The sequence below is a fragment of the Salvelinus alpinus genome, chromosome 25, assembly GCF_045679555.1.
Source record: "Salvelinus alpinus chromosome 25, SLU_Salpinus.1, whole genome shotgun sequence".
NCBI classification, from domain to species: Eukaryota; Metazoa; Chordata; class Actinopteri; order Salmoniformes; family Salmonidae; genus Salvelinus; species Salvelinus alpinus.
In genome coordinates, this window is record NC_092110.1 from 1,622,952 (window position 1) to 1,649,666 (window position 26,715).

Consider the following 26,715-nt stretch of genomic DNA (forward strand, 5'->3'; position numbering starts at 1 on the left):
CCACTTGGCGCTTATGATGTTTAGGCTACTGATGTTTTCATCATTTGACCCGCGTGTCTTTTGACTGTCTTGGTGGTTGGGGTATTTTTTTAAATGTATTTTGTCGTTATAAAAATAAGCTGTTACCGTGTCCCGACGCATATGCTTTCTGTTTCATAGTTGTAACAAAGACACTCCACAAATAACATTTATTGAACACTTGAATTTTGGCGGGTTTTTGTTTTTACATATAGCCTACTGTATCATAACACAGTAGCATTTTCATTCGTTTATTTGAAATGAAACATGACAAAATCGTATTCTGTTACCCAAGGCCTTCATAAACACAACCAAATTATTCTTTTTGCCATCGCATATATGAAATATATCAATTACTGTTACAATGTTGCCATCTTAATGACAGCTGTTTAGCTTGAAGGGTGGTCCATCGAGGCCCAGAGGTTCTCGTGTTAAACAGCCTGAATGGGAATATGGAGGTTAAAGGTGACTCTGAAGACTACACTCACCCTTCAACTTTTTAAGGTGATTAAAAAATGCTAAATTGATAGATTTGATTTATGGCATATGCCACACCAATTGTATGTTGTAAGTTGAGTACATTGACTGTTCTTCAGTGTTTTATAGTTGATTGAATAATTTCTGAATGAATGTATGGGTTCTTACTATACGCTCGAGACTTCACAGTTCTTTATTCGGCGTGATGATACTCATTCAACATGACAGTATATTTCACAGGAATGTGTGTTCAAATTGCCTCCATCCATGCCTTCTATGTGTTTACCAATCAAAGACATTGTTCTTAGATGGCTATCTGCATAACATACACCCGGCATGGATCTCTGCGTCTCAGAGAGTGAAAACAAACTGATTGTCCTCCAGTGTCTGTCTGCCTGCTGTGTGTTCTGTAGAGCACTGCAATTTCATCCGGGAAGTTTCTAAATTACAACATACACCCTTTCATTACCCCTTAGAATCTGATTTCATATCCCCCTTAAAACACGTCCTGACAGAGCGAGAGAGAGACTCCAGCTCACGTAGCATCCGTTCCCAAAGTGGGCTGGTACTCTGCTCATCTGTAAACGCCAGAGAGAATGAGAAAGAAAGGAAGATGGAGAGAGAAATAAGATTACAGCATTTTTTAATTACACCTTGTAAAGAAGCAACCATGTTCACCACTATTAGTGTCAGCGGCAGCAAATAGGACATTGCATCAGTGGCTGCGAGACACACAATCTGCTGTTGCGTTGTGCTGTTTGTCTGTGTGTTTTGTTGCTAAAACTAGTCATTACCTCTATCGGCCATGCTAAAGTGACTAAGCCACCAGGCTACAGCAGTCAGGCCACTAAGAGAAATATTCCACTGCTTGGATGTGTAGACACTGCTAGGCCTTATTTAACTCCCAAAGATTGCACCCGACACTGCCGTAGGGATAACAGATTGCTTTTTGGTATATAATGTTTGTGTGATGTGAATGGGTGACTGTTGAGTGTGTTGGTACAATATAGTACACAGTAGGCTTGGGAAGTATCCAGATTGTCATACCTTCATACTGACCTTATGCCATCCTGGGATATCCGGTAATACCGTCACTGAACACAAGGGGAGCTCTTTTCAAACCCCACTGAGCCTCTGTAATCCAAATGTGACCCACTGGCCCGATTCGGTCTTATGTAGCTAAATCTGAAATGTATTTTATTTTAACATTTGCTAAAAGTAGACTCGGAGCAACAAAAAAAAGAAAATGTATATCATACACTACAGTTGAGGAACAATGGGAAAGTAAATCTGCTTTGTAAGCTGATAAACATGTAACCTCACTTTTGAGAAAATGGCCTTTAAATATTTTGGTACTACTACTGGAGAGCCCAACAAGCAGCTTCATTAAATAGTACCCGCAAAACACCAGTCTCAATGTCAACAGTGAAGAGGCGACTCTGGGATGCTTGCCTTCTAGGCAGAGTTGCAAAGAAAAAGCCATATCTCAGACTGGCCAATAAGAAAAAAATATTAAGATAGGCAAAAGAACATTCTGCCTAGAAGGCCAGCATCCCGGAGTCGCCTCTTCACTGTTGATGTTGAGACTGGTGTTTTGCTGGTACTATTTAATGAAGGTGCCAGTTGAGGACTTGTGAGGTGTCTGTTTCTCAAACTAGACACTCTAATGTACTTGTCCTCTTGCTCAGTTGTGCACCGTGGCCTCCCACTCCTCTTTCTATTCTGGTTAGGGCCAGTTTGTGCTGTTCTGTGATGGGAGTAGTACACAGCATTGTACGAGGTCTTCAGTTTCTTGGCAATTTCTCGCATGGAATAGCCTTCACTTCTCAGAACAAGAATAGACTGACGAGTTTCAGAAGAAAGTTATTTGTTTCTGGCCATTGTGAGCCTGTAATCGAATCCACAAATGCTGATGCTCCAGATACTCAACTAGTCTAAAGAAGGCCAGTTTTAATGCTTCTTTAATCAGAACAACAGTTTTCAGCTGTGCTAACATAATTGCAAAAGGGTTTTCTAATGATCAATTAGCCTTTTAAAATGATAAACTTGGATTAGCTAACACAACGTGCCATTGGAACACAGGAGTGATGGTTGCTGATAATGGGCCTCTGTAGATATTCCATAAAAAATGCTGTTGTCTGCTGTTTCCAGCTACAATAGTCATTTACAACATTAACAATGTCTACACTGTATTTCTGATCAATTTGATGTTATTTTAATGGACAAAAAATTTGCTTTTCTTTCAAAACAAGGACATTTCGAAGTGACCCCACACTTTTGAACGGTAGTGTAGGTCTATCAACAGTTTTTGCAGTGAAATCAATCAATCAAATGTATTTATGAAGCCCTATTTACATCAGCAGATGTCATAACGTGCTATACAGAAACCCAGCCTAAAACCCCAAACAGCAAGCAATGCAGATGTAGAAGCACGTTGGCTAGGAAAAACTCCCTAGAAAGGCAGGAACCTAGGAAGAAACCTAGAGAGGAACCAGGCTCTGAGGGGTAGCCAGTTCTCTTCTGGCTGTGCCGGGTGGAGATTATAACAGTACATGGCCAATATGTTCAAACGTTCATAGATGACCAGCATGGTCAAATAATAATAATCACAGTGGTTGTAGAGGATGCAACAGGTCAGCACCTCAGGATTAAATGTCATTTGGCTTTTCATAGCTAAGCATTCAGAGTTCGAGACAGCAGGTTTGGTAGAGAAAGAGAGTAGAAAACAGCAGTTCTGGGATAAGGTAGCACGTCCGGTGAACAGATTAGGGTTCTATAGCTACAGGCAGAACAGTTGAAATTGGAGCAGCAGCACGACAAGGTGGACTGAGGACAGCAAGGAGTCATCAGGCCAGGTAGTCCTGAGGCATGGTCCCAGGGCTCAGGTCCTCCGAGAGAGGGGGTTAGAGATAATTAGAGGGAGCATACTTACATTCACACAGGACACCGGATAAGACAGGAGAAATACTCCAGATATAATAGACTGACCCTAGCCCCCCAACACATACTATTGCAGCATAAATATATGCCCTAGCAGAGCTGGTTAACATTCTATTGAAATGGTTACTTGCATAGTGGAGTTTTTTGTTTAGACATGTAGCTAGCTAGCTAAACAATGAACCATAATCCCAACTCATGGCTCTGAGATACAAATAATTTTACTACACAGATCATACACGTAACCTTAGATAGCAAGCCAGCCAATGTTAGCTAGCTAGCTAACAGTACTTTTTAACTTGAAATGAAAACTACTTTCTGACCAAATTAGAAATGTGTAATATATGAAAATGTAGCTAGCTACACTATCTTTCCCGTATACATGGATGGACGCTTCTCACTCTGTCACGGATGCCATGGTTGCCCGTAGTTTGATGATGTAATCCAGAGACAGGTGTTTTCTCTATCTCCTTAGCTATCATACTCAAATTCCACTGATTTCAAAACTCGGTCCTCCAGAAAGTGGAGAGCAACACTTATGAAGTTCTATTAATATATATATATATATATCTATATATATATATATATCTATATCTATATATATATATATATATATATCTATATATATATATATCTATATATATATATATATATATACTGCTCAAAAAAATAAAGGGAACACTTAAACAACACAATGTAACTCTAAGTCAATCACACTTCTGTGAAATCAAACTGTCCACTTAGGAAGCAACACTGATTGACAATACATTTCACATGCTGTTGTGCAAATGGAATAGACAAAAGGTGGAAATTATAGGCAATTAGCAAAACACCCCCAATAAAGGAGTGATTCTGCAGGTGGTGACCACAGACCACTTCTCAGTTCATATGCTTCCTGGCTGATGTTTTGGTCACTTTTGAATGCTGGCGGTGCTCTCACTCTAGTGGTAGCATGAGACGGAGTCTACAACCCACACAAGTTGCTCAGGTAGTGCAGCTCATCCAGGATGGCACATCAATGCGAGCTGTGGCAAGAAGGTTTGCTGTGTCTGTCAGCGTAGTGTCCAGAGCATGGAGGCGCTACCAGGAGACAGGCCAGTACATCAGGAGACGTGGAGGAGGCCGTAGGAGGGCAACAACCCAGCAGCAGGACCGCTATATCCGCCTTTGTGCAAGGAGGAGCACTGCCACAGCCCTGCAAAATGACCTCCAGCAGGCCACAAATGTGCATGTGCAAATGGTCTCACAAGGGCTCTGAGGATCTCATCTCGGTACCTAATGACAGTCAGGCTACCTCTGGCGAGCACATGGAGGGCTGTGCGGCCCCACAAAGAAATGCCACCCCACACCATGACTGACCCACCGCCAAACCGGTCATGCTGGAGGATGTTGCAGGCAGCAGAACGTTCTCCACAGCGTCTCCAGACTCTGTCACGTCTGTCTCATGTGCTCATGTGCTCAGTGTGAACCTGCTTTCATCTGTGAAGAGCACAGGGCGCCAGTGGCGAATTTGCCAATTTTGGTGTTCTCTGGCAAATGCCAAACGTCCTGCACGGTGTTGGGCTGTAAGCACAACCCCCACCTGTGGACGTCGGGCCCTCATACCACCCTCATGGAGTCTGTTTCTGACCGTTTGAGCAGACACATGCACATTTGTGGCCTGCTGGAGGTCATTTTGCAGGGCTCTGGCAGTGCTCCTCCTTGCACAAAGGCGGATATAGCGGTCCTGCTGCTGGGTTGTTGCCCTCCTACGGCCTCCTCCACGTCTCCTGATGTACTGGCCTGTCTCCTGGTAGCGCCTCCATGCTCTGGACACTACGCTGACAGACACAGCAAACCTTCTTGCCACAGCTCGCATTGATGTGCCATCATGGATGAGCTGCACTACCTGAGCCACTTGTGTGGGTTGTAGACTCCGTCTCATGCTACCACTAGAGTGAGAGCACCGCCAGCATTCAAAAGTGACCAAAACATCAGCCAGGAAGCATAGGAACTGAGAAGTGGTCTGTGGTCACCACCTGCAGAATCACTCCTTTATTGGGGGTGTTTTGCTAATTGCCTATAATTTCCACCGTTTGTCTATTCCATTTGCACAACAGCATGTGAAATTTATTGTCAATCAGTGTTGCTTCCTAAGTGGACAGTTTGATTTCACAGAAGTGTGATTGACTTGGAGTTACATTGTGTTGTTTATGTGTTCCCTATATTTTTTTGAGCAGTATATATATATATATATATATATATATATATATATAGATAGATATAGATATAGATATATATATATATAGATATATAGATATATAGATATATATATATATTAATAGATATATATATAGATATATATAGATATATATATATAGATATATATTAATAGATATAGATATACCATATCTATATCTATTAATATATATTAATAATCTATATATATTAATATATATATATCTATATATATATATATATATATATATATATATCTATTAATATATATTAATATATATATATATATATATATATATACAGTGGGGCAAATAAGTATTTAGTCAGCCACCAATTGTGCAAGTTCTCCCACTTAAAAAGATGAGAGGCCTGTAATTTTCATCATAGGTACACTTCAACTATGACAGACAAAATGAGAAAAAAAATCCAGAAAATCACATTGTAGGATTTTTTATGAATTTATTTGCAAATTATGGTGGAAAATAAGTATTTGGTCACCTACAAACAAGCAAGATTTCTGGCTGTCACAGACCTGTAACTTCTTCTTTAAGAGGCTCCTCTGTCCTCCACTCGTTACCTGTATTAATGGCACCTGTTTGAACTTGTAATCAGTATAAAAGACACCTGTCCACAACCTCAAACAGTCACACTCCAAACTCCACTATGGCCAAGACCAAAGAGCTGTCAAAGGACACCAGAAACAAAATTGTAGACCTGTACCAGGCTGGGAAGACTGAATCTGCAATAGGTAAGCAGCTTGGTTTGAAGAAATCAACTGTGGGAGCAATTATTAGGAAATGGAAGACATACAAGACCACTGATAATCTCCCTCGATCTGGGGCTCCACGCAAGATCTCACCCCGTGGGGTCAAAATGATCACAAGAACGGTGAGCAAAAATCCCAGAACCACACGGGGGGACCTAGTGAATGACCTGCAGAGAGCTGGGACCAAAGTAACAAAGCCTACCATCAGTAACACACTACGCCGCCAGGGACTCAAATCCTGCAGTGCCAGACGTGTCCCCCTGCTTAAGCCAGTACATGTCCAGGCCCGTCTGAAGTTTGCTAGAGAGCATTTGGATGATCCAGAAGAAGATTGGGAGAATGTCATATGGTCAGATGAAACCAAAATAGAACTTTTTGGTAAAAACTCAACTCGTCGTGTTTGGAGGACAAAGAATGCTGAGTTGCATCCAAAGAACACCATACCTACTGTGAAGTATGGGGGTGGAAACATCATGCTTTGGGGCTGTTTTTCTGCAAAGGGACCAGGACGACTGATCCGTGTAAAGGAAAGAATGAATGGGGCCATGTATCGTGAGATTTTGAGTGAAAACCTCCTTCCATCAGCAAGGGCATTGAAGATGAAACGTGGCTGGGTCTTTCAGCATGACAATGATCCCAAACACCCCGCCCGGGCAACGAAGGAGTGGCTTCGTAAGAAGCATTTCAAGGTCCTGGAGTGGCCTAGCCAGTCTCCAGATCTCAACCCCATAGAAAATCTTTGGAGGGAGTTGAAAGTCCGTGTTGCCCAGCAACAGCCCCAAAACATTACTGCTCTAGAGGAGATCTGCATGGAGGAATGGGCCAAAATACCAGCAACAGTGTGTGAAAACCTTGTGAAGACTTACAGAAAACGTTTGACCTCTGTCATTGCCAACAAAGGGTATATAACAAAGTATTGAGAAACTTTTGTTATTGGCCAAATACTTATTTTCCACCATAATTTGCAAATAAATTCATTAAAAATCCTACAATGTGATTTTCTGGATTTTTTTTCTCATTTTGTCTGTCATAGTTGAAGTGTACCTATGATGAAAATTACAGGCCTCTCTCATCTTTTTAAGTGGGAGAACTTGCACAATTGGTGGCTGACTAAATACTTTTTTGCCCCACTGTATATATACAGTGGGGAGAACAAGTATTTGATACACTGCCGATTTTGCAGGTTTTCCTACTTACAAAGCATGTAGAGGTCTGTAATTTGTATCATAGGTACACTTCAACTGTGAGAGACGGAATCTAAAACAAAAATCCAGAAAATCACATTGTATGATTTTTAAATAATTAATTTGCATTTTATTGCATGACATAAGTATTTGATCACCTACCAACCAGTAAGAATTCCGGCTCTCACAGACCTGTTAGTTTTTCTTTAAGAAGCCCTCCTGTTCTCCACTCATTACCTGTATTAACTGCACCTGTTTGAACTCGTTACCTGTATAAAAGACACCTGTCCACACACTCAATCAAACAGACTCCAACCTCTCCACAATGGCCAAGACCAGAGAGCTGTGTAAGGACATCAGGGATAAAATTGTAGACCTGCACAAGGCTGGGATGGGCTACAGGACAATAGGCAAGCAGCTTGGTGAGAAGGCAACAACTGTTGGCGCAATTATTAGAAAATAGAAGAAAATAGAAGAAGTTCAAGATGATGGTCAATCACCCTCGGTCTGGGGCTCCATGCAAGATCTCACCTCGTGGGGCATCAATGATCATGAGGAAGGTGAGGGATCAGCCCAGAACTACACGGCAGGACCTGGTCAATGACCTGAAGAGAGCTGGGACCACAGTCTCAAAGAAAACCATTAGTAACACACTACGCCGTCATGGATTAAAATCCTGCAGCGCACACAAGGTCCCCCTGCTCAAGCAGGCGCATGTCCAGGCCCGTCTGAAGTTTGCCAATGACCATCTGGATGATCCAGAGGAGGAATGGGAGAAGGTCATGTGGTCTGATGATTCAAAAATAGAGCTTTTTGGTCTAACTCCACTCGCCGTGTTTGGAGGAAGAAGAAGGATGAGTACAACCCCAAGAACACCATCCCAACCGTGAAGCATGGAGGTGGAAACATCATTCTTTGGGGATGCTTTTCTGCAAAGGGGACAGGACGACTGCACCGTATTGAGGGGAGGATGGATGGGGCCATGTATTGCGAGATCTTAGCCAACAACCTCCTTCCCTCAGTAAGAGCATTGATGATGGGTCGTGGCTGGGTCTTCCAGCATGACAACGACACGAAACACACAGCCATGGCAACTAAGGAGTGGCTCCGTAAGAAGTATCTCAAGGTCCTGGAGTGGCCTAGCCAGTCTCCAGACCTGAACCCAATAGAAAATCTTTGGAGGGAGCTGAAAGTCCGTATTGCCCAGCGACAGCCCCGAAACCTGAAGGATCTGGAGACGGTCTGTATGGAGGAGTGGGCCAAAATCCCTGCTGCAGTGTGTGCAAACCTGGTCAAGAACTACAGGAAATGTATGATCTCTGTAATTGCAAACAAAGGATTCTGTACCAAATATTAAGTTCTGCTTTTCTGTCATGCAATAAAATGCAAATTAATTACTTAAAAATCATACAATGTGATTTTCGGGATTTTTGTTTTAGATTCCGTCTCTCACAGTTGAAGTGTACCTATGATAAAAATTACAGACCTCTACATGCTTTGTAAGTAGGAAAATCGGCAAAATCGGCAGTGTATCAAATACTTGTTCTCCCCACTGTATATGTGTATATATATATATATATATATATATATATATATATATATATATATATATATATATATATATACACACACACACATCACACACACACACGGTATTAGACAGGATTACCTACACATACTGACCAGCTCCGACAGAAGCGTGCATGACAGACCAATCTGAACTGATCTCTCGGCATATCCAGCCCACTCATTGTGTCAGCCAAGTGTGAAGGTTGCTGACTTTGTTTGTGGCTAAACCAACTAGGGTTGTAATTTTAACAATTGTATTCAAATTTACAGATGGCTTACAACTTTGTTATTAAGGCACATGAAAGTTCACATGTTCCATAAGGCATTTCTGCCCCCCCAAAAAAAACGAATTCAGATTTTTTTTTAAAGTTTTTGTTCAAATGGCGCTCCTGTGAAGTAGTGACGTGCGATATACGCCTAGTTTCCTGAAAGGGTCACAAATGTTAGCAATGATAACAAGTACATGAAAAATCCCATAGGAAATGGGACCCTCAACCCTGGCGTTGTAAGCGCCATGCTCTACCAAGTGAGCCACACAGGATTTTATACAGTAAGTCTCTTAATCCAGTAGGGGATTTTCTGCTGTTACAAGGGAAGCTTGATTTTGCAAGAAGCTAACCACTTAGCTAGCTAGCTACTGAGCTAGCAAACCAAATGAACAACTGCAGAGCATTTAGCACATCTTAGACGGTTAACATGATAGTTGTAAGATGTCTAGCTGGCAAACATTTAGTTGTGAATTCCATACGGTTACTCGAACACCTGGCGCATGCTGCACAACAGTGAGTGAGTGACTCACAATGCTCCGGTCTCTCGTCGTTGTGTGCTTGTAAACTAAACAACGTGACTGAGGACTACCGTTAAGCTTCATGATGGAAAAGGTGACCGGTGAAAGACGTTATCTCCTAACGTATTGCACATGTTGACTGCAGGTATTTACTTAAAAAGTAGCTACAAATATTGTAATTTATAGAAGAGAAAAAAATTTTTTTGACGGTATTGGAAAACCATTCTGTGGCTATTTCCAAGTACCCCTGTATATGTGGTACACAGACTAGTAAGGTCACATGCACACATACACAAACTGTGTTGGCCTTTCCTGTATTCGGACTGTACATCATGTCACAGCACGGTGCTAATGTATTCCTTTATGCGTGCCAAGTGCCAAAATTGTTGTCCGTGTGTGGCGCTTGCATGTGTGTGAGATATTCCAAACGTGTCCAATCCCAGGGCAAAGAATGGAAACATCATTTTCTGCTCCTGTTGTCCCCCCGGCAGGTAGGTGTATAGCTTTAGTAATACGTTTCCCTGAGAGCTCTCTGTCTGATAGATGTACTATCAGCAGACCCACTAAAGAGCTACTCACAGGCCTCTGTTAAAGCTGGAACAATCATCTCGGGGTGAGTCCCATATGGCAGTCTCTTCCCTATTTTCGTCCACTTTTTTACCAGGGCCCATTGGGAATAGGGTGCCATTTGGGACGCAACCTCAGCCTCTCCTCTGGCCCAAACCTGTCCTACGCTCACATATACTAGCCAGACCTGCACTCCCAAAATAACTCCTATTGAGTAGTCTACATATCCGGGTTTATTTGATATGGTCCCTAGGACTGCGGCGCTAAAAGGTGTTATACATGTATATTCAATTAGTGTGAAGTGTGCGATATGAACACAATCTGTTTTCATAAGGAACCTGTCCTCTACAAACGAAAATTCTAACAACAATCCTGGGGAAAAATGTGTACTTATAAAAAGAATACTATGTCCAGGATGAAGGGAGAGCCAGAGAAAACATGTAATGAGTCCATAGCCTGGAGGGCAGAGATCGAAGTTAATTTGCCTGTTTCAACATGCCCAGATGAAACGCTTGATCCTAAAGAATTTTCCTGTTCAAATGTCACTTTGGTTCACAGCTGGCTAACGTGTGTGTGTGTGTGTATGGCCTGGGGCTAGTGGACCAGCAGGCTGGTAGGATAGGACTTGTCTTTGACCAGTCATCATAGCTCTGGCCATTCATACCTGCTGTAGTCTCTCCCTTGCCAGCATAAGATGGAGAGAGACCTTCCTTCCTTCCTTAGAGCTGGGTGCCATGTTGCTGCTTCCAGAAATCCCATCCAAGAGTATCTGGATCTAATTCTGAGTCATTCTAATCCCTCTCTTCTACCAAAGCAATTTTTTTGTTGTTATTCTCCTATACATTATGATGATTTAGGGATGTAATTTGACAGGGTTGACCTACTAGAGAGTACAAAACAGGATCAGATAGTCATTGTGTTCCGAGAGGAAGAAAATGTTCCAGGTGACAGGTGTTTAACGTTGTTGTGTACCTGTGTTTATGCATGCGTGGGTATATTATGTGTGTGTACTGCTTTATCTCGTAACGTATTATACAAGTTGACTGCAGGTATTTACTTAAGTCTAACAAAAAAAGTAGCTACATCCCGTGGCTATTTCCAAGTACCCCGGTATATGGTATATATGGTATACTGCCCAAGCCTAGTACACAGGCGAGTAAGGTCACACTCACACACACACTATGTCTTAGCATTTGCTGTATTCGGACTGTACATTAGGTCATAACGCGGTGCTAATGTATTCGTATGTGTTTTTGACCTTCACCTGTGGGATCGTCTGAAGGAGTTGCTGAGGAGGTATTTCTGTCGGTAATAAAGCCCTTTTTTGTAGAAAACCTCATTCTGATTGGCTGGGCCTGGTTCCCCCGTGGGTGGGCCTATGCACTTCCAGGCCCACCCATGGCTGCACCAGTGCCCAGTCATGTGAAATCCATAGATCAGGGCCTAATTCATTTTATTTATATTCACTGATTTCCTTATGAACTGTAACTCAGTAAAATCTTTGAAGTTTTTGAATTTATATTTTGATCCAGTATAACATTGTAAAAAATGTTTCAAAGAATAATCCTGAATACAAAGCATTATGTTTGAGGCAAATCCAACACAGCACATCTCTCAGTACCACTTTTAATATTTTCAAGCATGCTTGTGGCTGAATCATGTTCTGGGTATGCTTGTCATTTGCAAGTTTTTCAGGATAGAAAGAAAAGTAATACAGCTAAGCACAGGCAAAGAGGAAAACCTGGTTCAATTTGCCTTCCAACAGACACTGGGAGACAAATCCACCTTTCAGCAGGACAATAACCTAAAACGCAAGTCCAAATATATATACTCGAGTTACTTAACAAGATGAAATTGAATGACTGGCTGAGTTTTGACTTACATCTACTTGAAAATCTATGGCAATATTTGAAATTGGCTGTCTAGCAATGATCAACAACCAATTTGAGAGCTTGAATTTTTAAAATGATAGTGGGCAAATATTGTACAATCCAGGTGTGCAAAGCTCTTAGAGACTTACCAAGACTCACAGCTGTAATCGCTGACTCAGGGATTTGAATATTCTAATCAAAAATTTGACATGAGTATTTTGTGTAGATCGTCGATTAAAAAGAAAAGACAATTTAATCCATTCTAATCCCACTTTGTAACACAACAATGTGTGTGAATACTCTCTGAAGGCACTGTATATCCTTCAGTGTGTGTGTGTACCTGTGCTTATGAATGCATGAATGTGTGTTTCTGCATTGTGTATATATACTAGTGTGTGTGGTGTCATGGTAGGCTGTAACCCTGAGGCTTGATCTCAGCAGGTGCCTAGGGGTCAACGCGACCCCCCTCTGGGATTTGTTCTCTGCAGGGTCCATGGTCCATAGATTTCCTTCAGATAAGGCGCAGCATGAGAGTGAGGGAGAAGAGAGGGAGAAATAGAAGGAGGTGAATGGAAGAGAGAGAGAGACCCCTGTACTGTATAATGTCAGTACAGGAGATAGCGAGGCCGGCAGCTAAGTGCTTTTGTCCCCGTTTTATCCTCTGAGCCAAAAGGTCCTGGGTAAAAAGGCTGGGGCTGCAGAACAGTCTATCATTCTTTCTCCCAGGCCTGTGGTTACACTGGCCACCTGCAGAGAGAAAGGAGGGAGGGAGAAAAAAATAGAAAAAGAGAAAGGGAAGGATACGGTGACAGAGAGATGTGCAATTTGAGGTTGACCTGACCTCGTTTTCAAACACTTTCATTTTCAAACCCAGTCAGTAAAATGGTTCTGCTTTTCAAGGTGACGTTATTGGGTTAACTCCCTACAGGCCGCACGTGTCGCGCAGCTGAGGGTCGAGCGGAGACGAACGGATTTGGTTCAGCCAGTCAGTCGTCCTGATGAGCCCTTCCCATCTAGCTAGTTTATTCTTGTGTGCCGAAGTTGGGACTTGGAAGAGTGTTCAGAATCATTCCGTTTTTTCTGAGTAGTTGTATATTTTTACAGTATTTGTACTTTAGCGGTCACCCTGGCCTGATATTGGATACACTATCTAGCTACTTCTCCTTACTGCTGGACAGCAGTGCTTGGCAAGAGAGAGCGAGGGTCACTGTGCCCCATGTTGTTGCCAGCTTGCAGTGCAAACTCTCCCAATTGAGCAGTGTAACGTTCTACTGCATCACGGTGACATCCAGATGGTTACTACCACTATTACAAGCTATTTCTCATGTAGGCTGCTATCCTACTCAAAATAAAATGTAGTGGGATGGGATAAATTGGACGCGTTAACTACCACATGATACAGCAACTGTTGCCCGGTGGGAAGCAACTCACGTCGGCAAGCATCTCAATACAACACCGTTGCACTGGCTTGTCGTAACGTTTATAGGCATAACCCCCTTTTTTTTCAATTTTCGCCTAAATTATATACCCAAATCTAACTGACTGTAGCTCAAGACCTGAAGCAAGGATATGCACATTCTTGGTACCATTTGAACACTTTGAAGTTAGTGGAAATTGAATGTAGGAGAATATAACACAATAGATCTGGTAGAAGAAAATACAAAGAAAAAAACAACCGTTTTTTTCCCTACCACCATCTTTGAAATGCAGCAGAAAGGTCCTGTTCCAGCCATCACTCTGGTTGTAATTCCGATGGTGTCCACAAGATGGCAGCCGTGTATGTGCAAAGTTTCAGGCGAATAACTTGAAATATTACATTTAGTGTGAAGTCACCCAGGTACATTTGGGCAAATCGTGAAGGAGACATTTGCATTCGTATTACATTTCTCTGCAAAAATATCGTTAAGTCTGTATACTTGGACTTTGATTTAGCTTTTACAGTATTAGTAGCCATATTATAAGTTCAACATTTACAAAACAACCAGTTTTCATAACTTCATAACTCTGAATATTCTTATAATTTTTGTCCAAAATTAAAAGGCATGCTGTCGTACAAGGTTACAAGCTACATTTTACGACCGATACATGGTTTCCGGATACTCCCGCAAGCTTATTGGCTATCTAGCTAGCTTTGTTTGACCCCGATTGATGCTTATTTGACAAAGTTAGTCATTCGAGTGAACGCCCGCGTCATCGGCGTGCCATGAATGCGTCGCTCTCTGACCAAATATGGTGTCCTATAGGATATACTACACCCCTAATGATATAGTGAAGTCTCGTTACGTTCTAGGATCTCTGATGAATACATACCCACGCGATTTGACTGGTTGAAACAACGTTTTGGGTGTGATTTTCACAGATTCCTTTCTTTGCAAATTGAGCAAGTGGAAATACAAAATCGATTGTGCATGCACCTTTTTAGGATATGAAAAAGGATTTCATGTAACAAAATGACACTTCATGTTATCTCTGGGACCCTTTTGGATGATAAATCAGAGCAAGATTTCAGAATGTAAGAACACATTTCACCTTCAGAGGTGAATTTATCAAACCTATTGCTGTGAAAAGTGTTTTGTTGTTAGGAGCTCTCAAACAATAGCATGGCATTTTTTTGCAGTAATAGCTACTGTTAATTGGACAGTGCAGTTATACTAACAAGAATTTAAGCTTTCATCCGATATAAGACACTTATGTACCGACATTTTGTTGTTTCCCTAAAATCTGTGATGGATGAGTCCTTCCCAGCTAGTTAGCTGGCAACAGCATGGCGCAAGTTAAAAGGTATATAAAAAAAGGCGCTGCATGATTTACAGCTGTCCCGTTGATGGGACGCCGATCCCCAACTAATTGGCATGTCACGGTGATATCCAGATGGTGACCAATACTTCAAGTTATTTCTCCCTCTCCCATTGAAATAAACATGGCTTTTTTATATACCTTTTAACTAGCAACATGCTGTTGCCAGCTAACTAGCTGGGAAGGACTCATCCATTCGTCTCCACTCGACCCTCAGCTGCGCGAATTACGTAATCAATTTGGGCACCAGGCGTGTCGGTATAGCCTCTCTCCTCTCAGAAATGTTTTTCAGTCTCTGAATGATGTCATTCACAGCTAGTTATTAGAATAATTGGATTCGAAACTAGAGTAGCAATGTTTACCGTACTAACTGCAATTGAATTAAACGGACACACATTATCAGCTAGGCCGACTTCTTAATAAGCAACACCAGTGCTCATTATTATTAAAAAAAAATCTAATTCCATGTTTTTTTCCTTGCTCTAGCCTTGAGAATGAATAAAGCGATTTTATTTATTTTTTGTTCCCCCAATATGGAATTATTAGATTTGGCCATGTGTCCATTTTAAAGGCATAGCCTCGGAAAACCAAAAACAATTTCATGTAGAACACTAGAATTTTTCTATTTCAATGATTAAGATAACATCACCAATTTCAAAAAGAGGTCCAGAGTAATGTGGCCCTGTAAGGGAAAAAGACAGTTTTGCCAATAGGGGAGAGAATTTTTTTAAATAATTGAAACTACACTTTACTATAAAAATGTTAATGTTCATTCCGCCTACAGAGGGTAATTCAGCCGCTTATAGAGGGGAGAGGGAGACAAAGAGATACTATATATGGAGAGAGAGAAGAGCGAGCGAGGAAGCTGTTGGAGAGGGGAGAGCCTGTGGTGTAAGAGGGAACACTCAGACGTATAGACACCTTAAACAGATACAGCTCTTCACCTTCAGGCATCCATATTTATAACCCAGCAGGACAGCAGCTTCTACAGATAATGGACATTTCATTTACTGCCGAGTGTGAAGTCAGTGAAGTGCTTTTAAAGACATGATGGTTGTGTGGTTGGCATGTGTGGGTGACTGGCCTACTGTATTTTGTTTTGCTGTACCATTGTATTGGTCGTCGGGTATGTGTTATGGGTCTTGACCCAAAGCCTCTTTCTCTAGAGATGCATCTCTAGGCCTGCTCTCTCTCTCCCTCTCTCTTTCCCTCCCTCCCATCCGCCTTCTCCTCCCCTCTCTCTCCCTCTCTCTTTCCCTCCCTCCCATCTGCCTTCTCCTCCCCTCTCTCTGTTGTTTCATTTCTCGGTCTGATTGAGATGATATCGCGTCGCTAACAGTCATGGCCGCCGGTGGCCTTCCCATTGGCCATCTGCCTGAGGGTTAGGGTCAGGGGCCAGGCGGGCGTTTATCTGGCCAATCGCAGCTGCCCGCTGATCTGCCTTCCCAGTCATCTGAGGTTTGAGATGAACTGCTCTGCTGTCTGCCTCCCGCCGCAGGGCAGCGGCGAAAAACACGCAGATTATCTGATCATTTCATAAAAGGACAGGCCGGGTCAGCTACGCAGACGGGCGCGGGGGACGCTGCGGAAAAAGGAGAAAAGAACGGAGAGACAGAGGAGAGGAAAACAACGAGAAGAGAAGTGGTGGGGTGTTGTGATGACATTGCTGTGGTCTTTATAGGTAGATTACATGTTTTTGTAGGGTTCTTATCATTTGAATGCGACGCGTGACATATTCCTGTTTGTCGATGCACACAGCATACAGATGTTTTCTCCTCATTTGACCAGTTTTCGTAGGGGTTGATGCGTTTTTCGTCTGAAATTATAAAGTGGCACTTGCAAACTTTAGAAGCCTTTTGAAAACCTTGAATACACTAAAAGTTTGCAGTTGCAGGTAAATTATTTGCGACAGAGTGATTTTAAAGATGGTACACCTGTATCTGTCGTGACCGTATGCCACTTTATTGAATAAGTACCCTTTACTAGTATTATTATGATACTATAGAGAGTGCTGTGCCACTCTCTCACATAAACTATTACAATAGTGTTGTTCCTGGGGGGAGCATATTACATGTGAGCACACCACCGTACATAGCCTACCATAAATCGTTTTGTGTGGGGAAGCATATTGCCTGTGACACCTTGTTATATTACCACACTATCCCACCCACCATCATTAGGCCCATAGCTGTGTTGCGGTGGGGGAACATATTGCCTGTGACACCTTGTTATGTTAACAGGCTATCACACAGGCTATTACAGCACAATAGAGTGCCTCAGTGGGGAGTGTATTTAATGTGACACGCAGGCAGGCAGGCTGTATGCATACTGTAATGAGTCCGGTCCCAGAGGACTGTCGCTGCTTAACCTTCGCACCCCCTTCGCTAATTACTGATCCAACTGCTACTGCAGCTGAGGGAAGGAAAGAAGGAAGGGAGAGAGAGGAGGAAAAGAGAGGGGGAGAGAGGGAAAGGAGGAGGAGAGCAGGTAACCCCCAGTTTGGTGATCAGTGATATTAATGAAGGAGGGAATACCCATTACTAGGATGTATTGTGGATGTATTTCAAGGCCTACCTTCAAACTCAGTGCCTCTTTCCTTGACATCATGGGAAAATCAAAATAAATCAGCCAAGACCAAAATTGTAGACCTCCACAAGTCTGGTTCATCCTTGGAAGCATTTTCCAAACGCCTGAAGGTACCACGTTCATCTGTACAAACAATAGTACGCAAGTATAAACACCATGGGACCACGCAGCCGCCATACCGCTCAGGAAGGAGACGCGTTCTGTCTCCTAGAGATGAACGTACTTTGGTGCGAAAAGTGCAAATCAATCCCAGAACAACAGCAAAGGACCTTGTGAAGATGCTGGAGGAAACGGGTACAAAAGTATCTATATCCACAGTAAAACGAGTCCTATATCGACATAACCTGAGAGGCCGCTCAGCAAGGAAGAAGCCACTGTGCCAAAGAGCACTATCCCAACCATGAAGCACGGGGGTGGCAGCATCATGTTGTGTGGGTGCTTTGCTGCAGGAGGGACTGGTGCACTTCACAAAATAGATGGCATCATGAGGATTGAAAATTATGTGGATATATTGAAGCAACATCTCAAGACATCAGTCAGGAAGTTATAGCTTGGTCGCAAATGGGTCTTCCAAATGGACAATGACACCAAGCGTACTTCCAAAGTTGTTGCAAAATGGCTTAAGGACAACAAAGTCAAGGTATTGGAGTGGCCATCACAAAGCCATGACCTCAATTCTATAGAACATTTGTGGGCTGAACTGAAAAGGCGTGTGTGAGCAAGGAATCCTACAAACCTGACTCCGTTACACCAGCTCTGTCAGGAGGAATCTGCCAAAATTCACCCAACTTATTGTGGGAAGCTTGTGGAAGGCTACCCAAAACATTTGACCCAAGTTAATCAATTTAAAGGCAATGCTACCAAATACTAATTGAGTGTATGTAACTTCTGACCCACTGGGAATGTGATGAAAGCAATACAAGCTAAAATACACCATTCTCTCTACTATAATTCTGACATTTCACATTGTTAAAATAAAGTGGTGATCCTAACTGACCTAAGTCAAGGGAATTTTACTAGGATTAAATGTCAGGAATTGTGAAAACGGAGTTTAAATGTATTTGGCTAAGGTGTATGTAAACTTCCGACTTCAACTGTAGATACTTTTGTACCTGTTTCCTCCATCTTCAGAAGGTCCTCTGCTGTTGTTCTGGGATTGATTTGCACTTTTTGCACCAAAGTACGTTCATCTCTAGGAGACAGAACGTGTCTCCTTCCTGAGCGGTATGACAGCTGTGTGGTCACATGGTGTTTGTACTTGCGTACTATTGTTTGTACAGATGAAGCTAGTTAGCTGGCGTTTGGAAATTGCTCCCAAGGATGAACGAGACTTGTGGAGGTCTACAATTTCTTTTCTGAGGTCTTGGCTGATTTCTTTTGATTTTCCCATGATGTCAAGCAAAGAGGCACTGAGTTTGAAGGTAGGCCTTGAAATACATCCACAGGTACACCTCCAATTGACTAAAATGATGTCAATTAGCCTATCAGAAGCTTCTAAAGCCATGACATAATTTTCTGGAATTTTCCAAGCTTTTTAAAGGCACAGTCAACTTAGTGTATGTAAATTTCTGACCCACTGGAATTGTGATACAGTGAAATAATCGGGCTGTAAACAATTGTTGGAAAAATTGCTTGTGTCATGCACAAAGTAGACGTCCTAACCGACTTGCCAAAACTATAGTTTGTTAACAAGAAATTTCTAGTGGTTGAAAAACGAGTTTTAATGACTCCAACCTAAGTGTATGTTAACTTCTGACTTCAACTGTCTGGTATGTATGTACACTACCTTTCAAGAGTTTGCGGTCACTTAGAAATGTCCTTGTTGTCCATGAAAACATACATGAAATGAGTTGGAAAATGAATAGGACATATCGTCAAGATGTTGACAAGGTTAGAAATAATGCTTTTTAATTGAAATAATAATTGTGTCCTTTTGTCAAAGAATCCTCCATTTGCAGCAATTACAGCCTTGCAGACCTTTGGCATTCTAGTTGTCAATTTGTTGAGGTAATCTGAAGAGAGTTCACCCCATGCTTCCTGAAGCACCTCCCACAAATTGGATTGACTTGATGGGCACTTCTTACGTACCATACGGTCAAGCTGCTCCCACAACAGCTGAATAGGGTTGAGATCCGGTTACCATGCTGGCCACTCCATTATAGACAGAATACCAGCTGACTGCTTCTTCCCTAAATAGTTTTTGCATAGTTTGGAGCTGTGCTTTGGGTCATTGTCCCGTTGTAGGATGAAATTGGCTCCAATTTAGCGCCGTCCACAGGGTATGGCGTTGCAAAGGGGAGTGATCACCTTCCTACTTCAAGATCCCTTTTACCCTGTACACATCTCCCACTTTACCAGCACCAATGCACCCCCAGACCATCACATTGCCTCCACCATGCTTGACAGATGGCGTCAAGCACTCCTCCTCCATCTTAAATTTTTTTTCTGTGTCTCACGAATGTTCTTCTTTGTGATCCGAACACCTCAAACTTAGATTTGTCTGTCCATAACACTTTTTTCCCAATCTTCCTCTGTCCAGTGTCTGGGTTATTTTGCACATCTTAATCGTTTCTTTTTATTGGCCAGTCTGAGAGATGGCTTTTTCTTAGCAACTCTGCCTAGAAGGCCAGCGTCCCGGAGTCGCCTCTTCACTGTTGACGTTGAGACTGGTGTTTTGCGGCTACTATTTAATGAAGCTGCCAGTTGAGGACTTGTGAGGTTTCTGTTTCTGATCAATTTTAGGTTATTTTAATAGCACAAAATGAGCTTTTCTTTCAAAAAACAAGCAGATTTCTAAGCGACTCCAAACATTTGAACGGTCGTGTATATAGATGGGTTTCCCCCATCTGTATGGGAGAAGGTGACTCGTCGGACTCGGGCTTGCCAGGAGTGCCCACTTTTTTCCCCCTGGCATTGCCACCTGTCATCTGGCACAGGTGGCACAGCTCACCTGGCACCGCAGGGCAGAAACAGACCCTGGCCTCTCGCCCGTGTCTGTCTCTGCCCCCTCCGCTGCCTGTTTCATGCCCGCTCACCGCCTGTTTGGCTGGCTGTGTCCACTCCTGTCGCCATCCTGACTGACACACACATACAAACACCTGTAACGCCGGACACACAGGGCAGAATCCCAGATAGCCAGCCCAACACCAACACACTTCTAGACTTGTAATATATCATCCAACTCTCACTGGATGTCACAAGTTATTGGTGCTGTTTGTGTGTGTATGTCTGCTCGCATGAATATGTGTACTGTATGTATGCGTGTGTCTGTCTGTGTAGTTTGGGGTCATTGGGCTGTTTTTTTTGCTGCAGTGCCCAGTGGGTTAGGGTTGTCTGTCTGTCTGTCTGTCTGTCTGTCTGTCTGTCTGTCTGTCTGTCTGTCTGTCTGTCTGTCTGTCTGTCTGTCTGTCTGTCTGTCTGTCTGTCTGTCTGTCTGTCTGTCTAACCCATCACTGTCTGTCTGTCTGTCTAACCCATCACTGTCCGTCCGTCCGTCCGTCCGTCCGTCCGTCCGGTTCCATACATACCTAGAGGCAGAGGCTCACCTTGGCTCCTCCTTGACTTTCAGTGGGCCACCATTTTAGAGAGAGCGAGATTTACTGTTCATTTCTGATTGTTTGTTTATTTTACTTCTATTTATTGTTTAAACGTATGTTACCCATTCCAATAAAACCCTTTGAATTAAATTGAATTGAGAGAAAAAAAGAGCAGGATAGTCATGAAGCCAGTAGGCCAGCCTTGTGTGAGAGAGGCGGATGGAGGACGTAATGGAACAGAATTATAGAGCGATGTCATTGTATTTCTCGCCCATAAGAAGTGGAGGGAGAGGGATACAGCCTGTAACACAGCCTGATGGCTGTTGTTCCTGCGGCTCCATTAGAAGAGGCCAGTCATGCAGCAAAGCCCTGACTCACTGATTGATAAGGGGCTCAACTATACACAACACACACACATGCACAGACACACATACACAAACACAGATGGATGCATGCACACAAAAACACACATCCCGGGGGTGCTGCTCCTCTCTAACTATCTCTCTCCCCCTCTCTCTCTCCCACTCTCCCTCCCTCTCCCTCCTCAGCTCTCTGATCTGTTCATCTCCTTCGATGAGGAACCCCAGGGCGCGGCGTCGCTGGCCCAGGTCCACAAGGCAGTGTTGCATGATGGTAGGACGGTGGCTGTGAAGGTCCAACACCCCAAGGTCCAGACACAGAGCTCCAAGGACATCGTGGTCATGGAGGTGAGCCTGTCTGTCTGTATTCAATAACCGTCGACGTATCTTCTGACATGTTATCTCATCGATGGTCTCTCAATAATGTCTTTCTCTCGGTCTCCCTGTCTCTCTTTCTGTTTCTCTCTCTTTCTGTTTCCCTTTGTCTCGGTCTCTCTTTGTCTCTGTCTCTTGTCTGTGTCTCTCTCTCCCTGTCTCTCGTGTGTATTTGTGTATGCATGCGTGCGTGTGTATTTGTGTATGCATGCGTGCGTGTCTCTGTGCATATGTATGTGCCGTGCGTACATGCTTATTCCCCCTCTAGGTCCTGCTGAACATGGTCCACTGGCTGTTCCCAGACTTTGCCTTCATGTGGCTGGTGGAGGAGGCTAAGAAGAACATGCCTGCAGAGCTGGACTTCCTCAACGAGGGACGCAACGCTGAGAAGGTGGCGGTCATGCTCGCACACTTCCCCTGGCTCAAGGTACACACACACACACACACACACACACACACACTGGGATGGAAGAAATATCATGTTTTTACTCTGCTTGAGTATACAGTCTATTTTTCCTTGTCGTATATAACTGTCTATTTCCCCATTCTTCTTTTAGCTTCGGTTGAATGTGGCTTGGTAACTGTCCAGAGGGCATGATTGATTAAGAGCAGCTACTATTGATCAGTGTGATAGTGAATGTTCCCAGAGAGATATGGTGTGTGTGTGTGTGTTTTGGGGAGGTGTGAAGGAAAACAATAGAAACTCCTCTAACGGTTGCTATCGTGTTGTCATGCAATTGTGAAACATCCTCCCTTCCTCCATCCCTCTCTCAGGTACCTAAGATCCACTGGGACCTGTCTACCAGGCGGATCCTGACCATGGACTTTGCCGAGGGAGGCCAGGTCAACGACAGAGACTATATGAGGAGACACGGCATCAACGTCAATGAGGTACGACACGATGGCCGCATTCATTAAGTCACACCGGAGCAACATTGTTCGGGGGGACGAACAGCGAACACGAGCGTTTCTTATTGGGCAAATCCATGCAGTCCCTCCCTGTTTGTCTGTTTTTTTTCTGTTTGGTGCATATTGAATATGACCCATATCGTGAGCTAATCCTCACTTCTGTGTATTTTCCGACATTTTTCGTCCTCATTTTGGGAACGTGAGTGAGGCCCACAGTAAAAAGTTCAAACTTGGCTATTTACTATCGTCAGTGCGTAACGTCGTCAAACTTCTTCAGAGAAAGAAACAGTGCAGAGGGAGGGAGAGAGAGAACAAATGAAGCTTTCTAGGCTGACGTCTTATACCTCCATCCCTTTCTTCCTCCCTCCCACCCTCTACCCCCCCCCCACCCATCACCAGATGAAGAGGGAATTAAAGAAATCTCTTTTTCATATAAAAGACTGTTCTCTGCAGATGGATTACATTTATTCTCGTTTGCCGCCTATTGTCGTGGCAGGGGCTCCGTGCCTGACGGAGTACTGTTTAATTCTGCTGCCGGCTGCATCCAGGCCTGGGCAGCGCATATTGGCAGGGGTGCGATACCGATCATTACACCTGGGCACAATGGTGGAACACAAAAGCCATGGGAGTCTGTGGAGAGCTGGCTAATACTGGGGAGGCGTGGTTGGAATCATAGGAGACTGGTTTGATAAATACCGTACAGTCAGACGTGTGGGGGGTGTGTGTCTGGGGGAGCGGTGCATGTGGGAGGGTTTGTGCGTGCACGTATGTCATTGTGTATCTGTTAACGTGTGTGTTGATCCCTCTGTCTGTTTGTGTTGATCGTTATGCATGCTTATACACACCTGTGTGTGTGTGTGTGTGTGTGTGTGTGTGTGTGTGTGTGTGTGTGTGTGTTTGTGTGTCTATCAGGGATGTGGCTTGTGTGGGCTTTAGACAGAATCAGCAGAGACACTAATGATTTATTGATTGATAATACAGTGTGCGTTGTCACTGAGGTATTTGGCTGGGAGATTGCCGTTCTGCTCATATCGTTTTTCTGTTACTGTGCGACGTCTTCCTGATGGGAAACAATAATTCTCTCTTTCCGTCCCTCTCTTGCGTTCCCTCTTTCTTCCATCTCTTTCTTTCTCTCTTTAGGTCGTTCTCTTCCTCTCTTTCCACTCTTTGTCTTTAAAAAAAATGTCTGGGAAAGAATGAGAGACGGAGGAAGAAAGAGACAGGAAAAAGAGGAGACGTGTACATGACTGCTGCCCTCTGCTCACCCATGCCACGGCTGCCAGTCAGGGCTCTAGAGTGCAACCATTTTAATCGCATATGCGCGTAGATATTTTGCTGTGCGACCTGGAATTTTAACTTTAAAGCACCAGTGTGCCTAGAAAAAAGGATTCAAGCTTTTTTTACCTCAAATATTGTACACCTAAATGTCTTTGGCGCACACGTGCTCCTTGTAAAAAAACATATTTCAAAAAGTCACCATAGAGCCCTGCCAGTGTATTACATTGCGACATCATGTTCCGCTGTGGGTGTGTTTCCGTGTGTGTGTGTGTGTGTGTGTGTGTGTGGACAGGGTTAAAGCTCCATTCCAGTTCACACATGCTGATTATTTGGCTGACGATCCGCTGATTAGTTTCATACATCTCATTTCATACATCTCTATTGAAATGAAACGTTTCACGTACTCTTCATGTATCCAACCAATCACGTCTCAATGTGCCCTCGAAACGTGTACACGTGGACACACGCAAACACAAACACTTGCACTCACACACCCATATATGCACACGGGATTTCAGATGTATATTTCAGCGCTGCACCTACGGCCGCAAAATAAGCCATTACTCTTCATAACAGTTAATTTCATGCCTTGCTTTACAGCAACAGAGAGGATGGGAGCGAGGGAGAGAAAAGAGAGGGGGAGAGACGAGTGAAAACAGGGTAAGAAATTGCAAGGGGGAGAAACACAGTAGAGCGAAAGAACAGAGCAGAGATGGGGAGAGAAAAGGATACAGTGCATTCGGGAAGGATTCAGACCCCTTCACTTTTTCTACATTTTGTTACGTTACAGCCTTATTCTAAAATGGATTACATTCTTTATTTCCCTCATCAATCTACACACAATTTCCCATAATGACAAATCTTGGTTTTTAAACATTTTTGCAAATTTATTAAAAATAAGCTAATTAAATATCACATTTACATAAGTATTCAGACCCTTTACTCAGTTCTTGGATGAAGCACCTTTGGCACCGATTACAGCCTCGTCTTCTTGGGTATGACGCTACAAGATTGGCACACCTGTATTGCACAGCTATTTTCAGGTCTCAGGTACCTTACCCGTCCGTATACATGGCTAGCATAAATAAATAATAATAACGTTCAAACGGCTCTCCTGTGACGTAGTTACGTGCGACATACGCCTAGTTTCCTGAAACGAGTCACAATTGTATGTGGTTGAAATACTATCAACGTTTTAGGATGCTGATGAAGATGGCACCTTTACAAGACGGTATCTAACTGCACATTCTCGTTCTCTCAAGATGCAAGGAATGCTTAAGTCTTCAGGAGTTACTATTAAAGCTGTGTGAGAGGTTATAAACCTACTGCCATCGGAACAGGAGGCTGCAGATCCCTTGACATGCTATAGGCCTATTTCAAGTCCCCATCTTGTGATGGTCTTATTTGTATAGCGCCTCACAATCATCACACGTAACACTGCTATCATCCTTTTTTTATCACTTCACCAAGTCTTTCCCAAACATTAGGCTACTTTTCTGGCCCTCCCGCCTCTTTATTATCAGCTTCATTTCAAAGCGTTTCTCTTATTGAATTAAACTCAACTTAGTACTTTTTTTCCTCGGAGGATTGACAATGAACTTTTTCTTGCCCATTCCAAAAAGTATTTGCGATAGGGGTGTAGGCTATTTGGCACGCGTACAGTTAGACCCTAAAAGTTAGGCTTACGCGCTAATGCCAGATAGGCTACATTGAGGTTTTTATTTCATTCATTTTTTTATATAAATTGCACAAGAATTATACATTTCTGGATTTTCTTTTTTAGGTATTGTTTCCTCTTTATTCTACCAGCCCGTGACATCACTTCCCAATATTTCATGACCCTGAACCCGCGCATCTAGCATGCAGATCCTAGTAGGCCAGATGTATGGGCAAATCAATGGGCGGACATAGCGATAATGGATCAAGCTATAATTTCTCTGTGTGTAAGTCTGTCACACTGGTAATATTCCATCAGCTTTGGCCCCCAGGTGTTGTCTGTGGAGCTGTTACACACTCATGCAGGCATGCACACACACATGCAGGCAAAAGCACACACACGTATGAAGACACACACACATTTTGTTATTCTATCCTCATGGGGACCTAAAATGTATTTCTATTCAAAATCTTATTTACCCTAACAGTGACCCTAACCCAGGTCTGCACCCAAACAATTTGAACTTCTACTTTAAAAAATCCACCTCTCTAAAAACAAGTCTCTCACCGTTGCCGCCTGCTATAGACCACCCTCTGCCCCCAGCTGTGCTCTGGATACCATATGTCAACTGATTGCCCCCCCGTCTATCTTCAGAGCTCGTGCTGCTAGGTGACCTAAACTGTGACATGCTTAACACCCCGGCCATCCTACAATCTAAGCTTGATGCCCTCAATCTCACACAAATTATCAATGAACCTACCAGGTACAACCCCAGTGCCGTAAACATGGGCACCCTCATAGATATCATCCTAACCAACTTGCCCTC

General features: G+C 43.2%; 1 protein-coding gene across 2 annotated transcripts in view; it reads left to right on the forward strand.

Moving 5' to 3' along the window:
• adck1 (aarF domain containing kinase 1) overlaps positions 1 to 26,715 on the forward strand; it is a 173,812-nt gene that overhangs the window by 83,953 nt on the left and 63,144 nt on the right. For both annotated transcript variants that reach the window (XM_071365126.1, XM_071365127.1), the window contains 3 exons: positions 21,860 to 22,018; positions 22,314 to 22,472; positions 22,820 to 22,936. In XM_071365126.1, the coding sequence (XP_071221227.1) occupies positions 21,860 to 22,018; positions 22,314 to 22,472; positions 22,820 to 22,936 (435 nt within the window). The remainder of the gene's footprint in view (positions 1 to 21,859; positions 22,019 to 22,313; positions 22,473 to 22,819; positions 22,937 to 26,715) is intronic.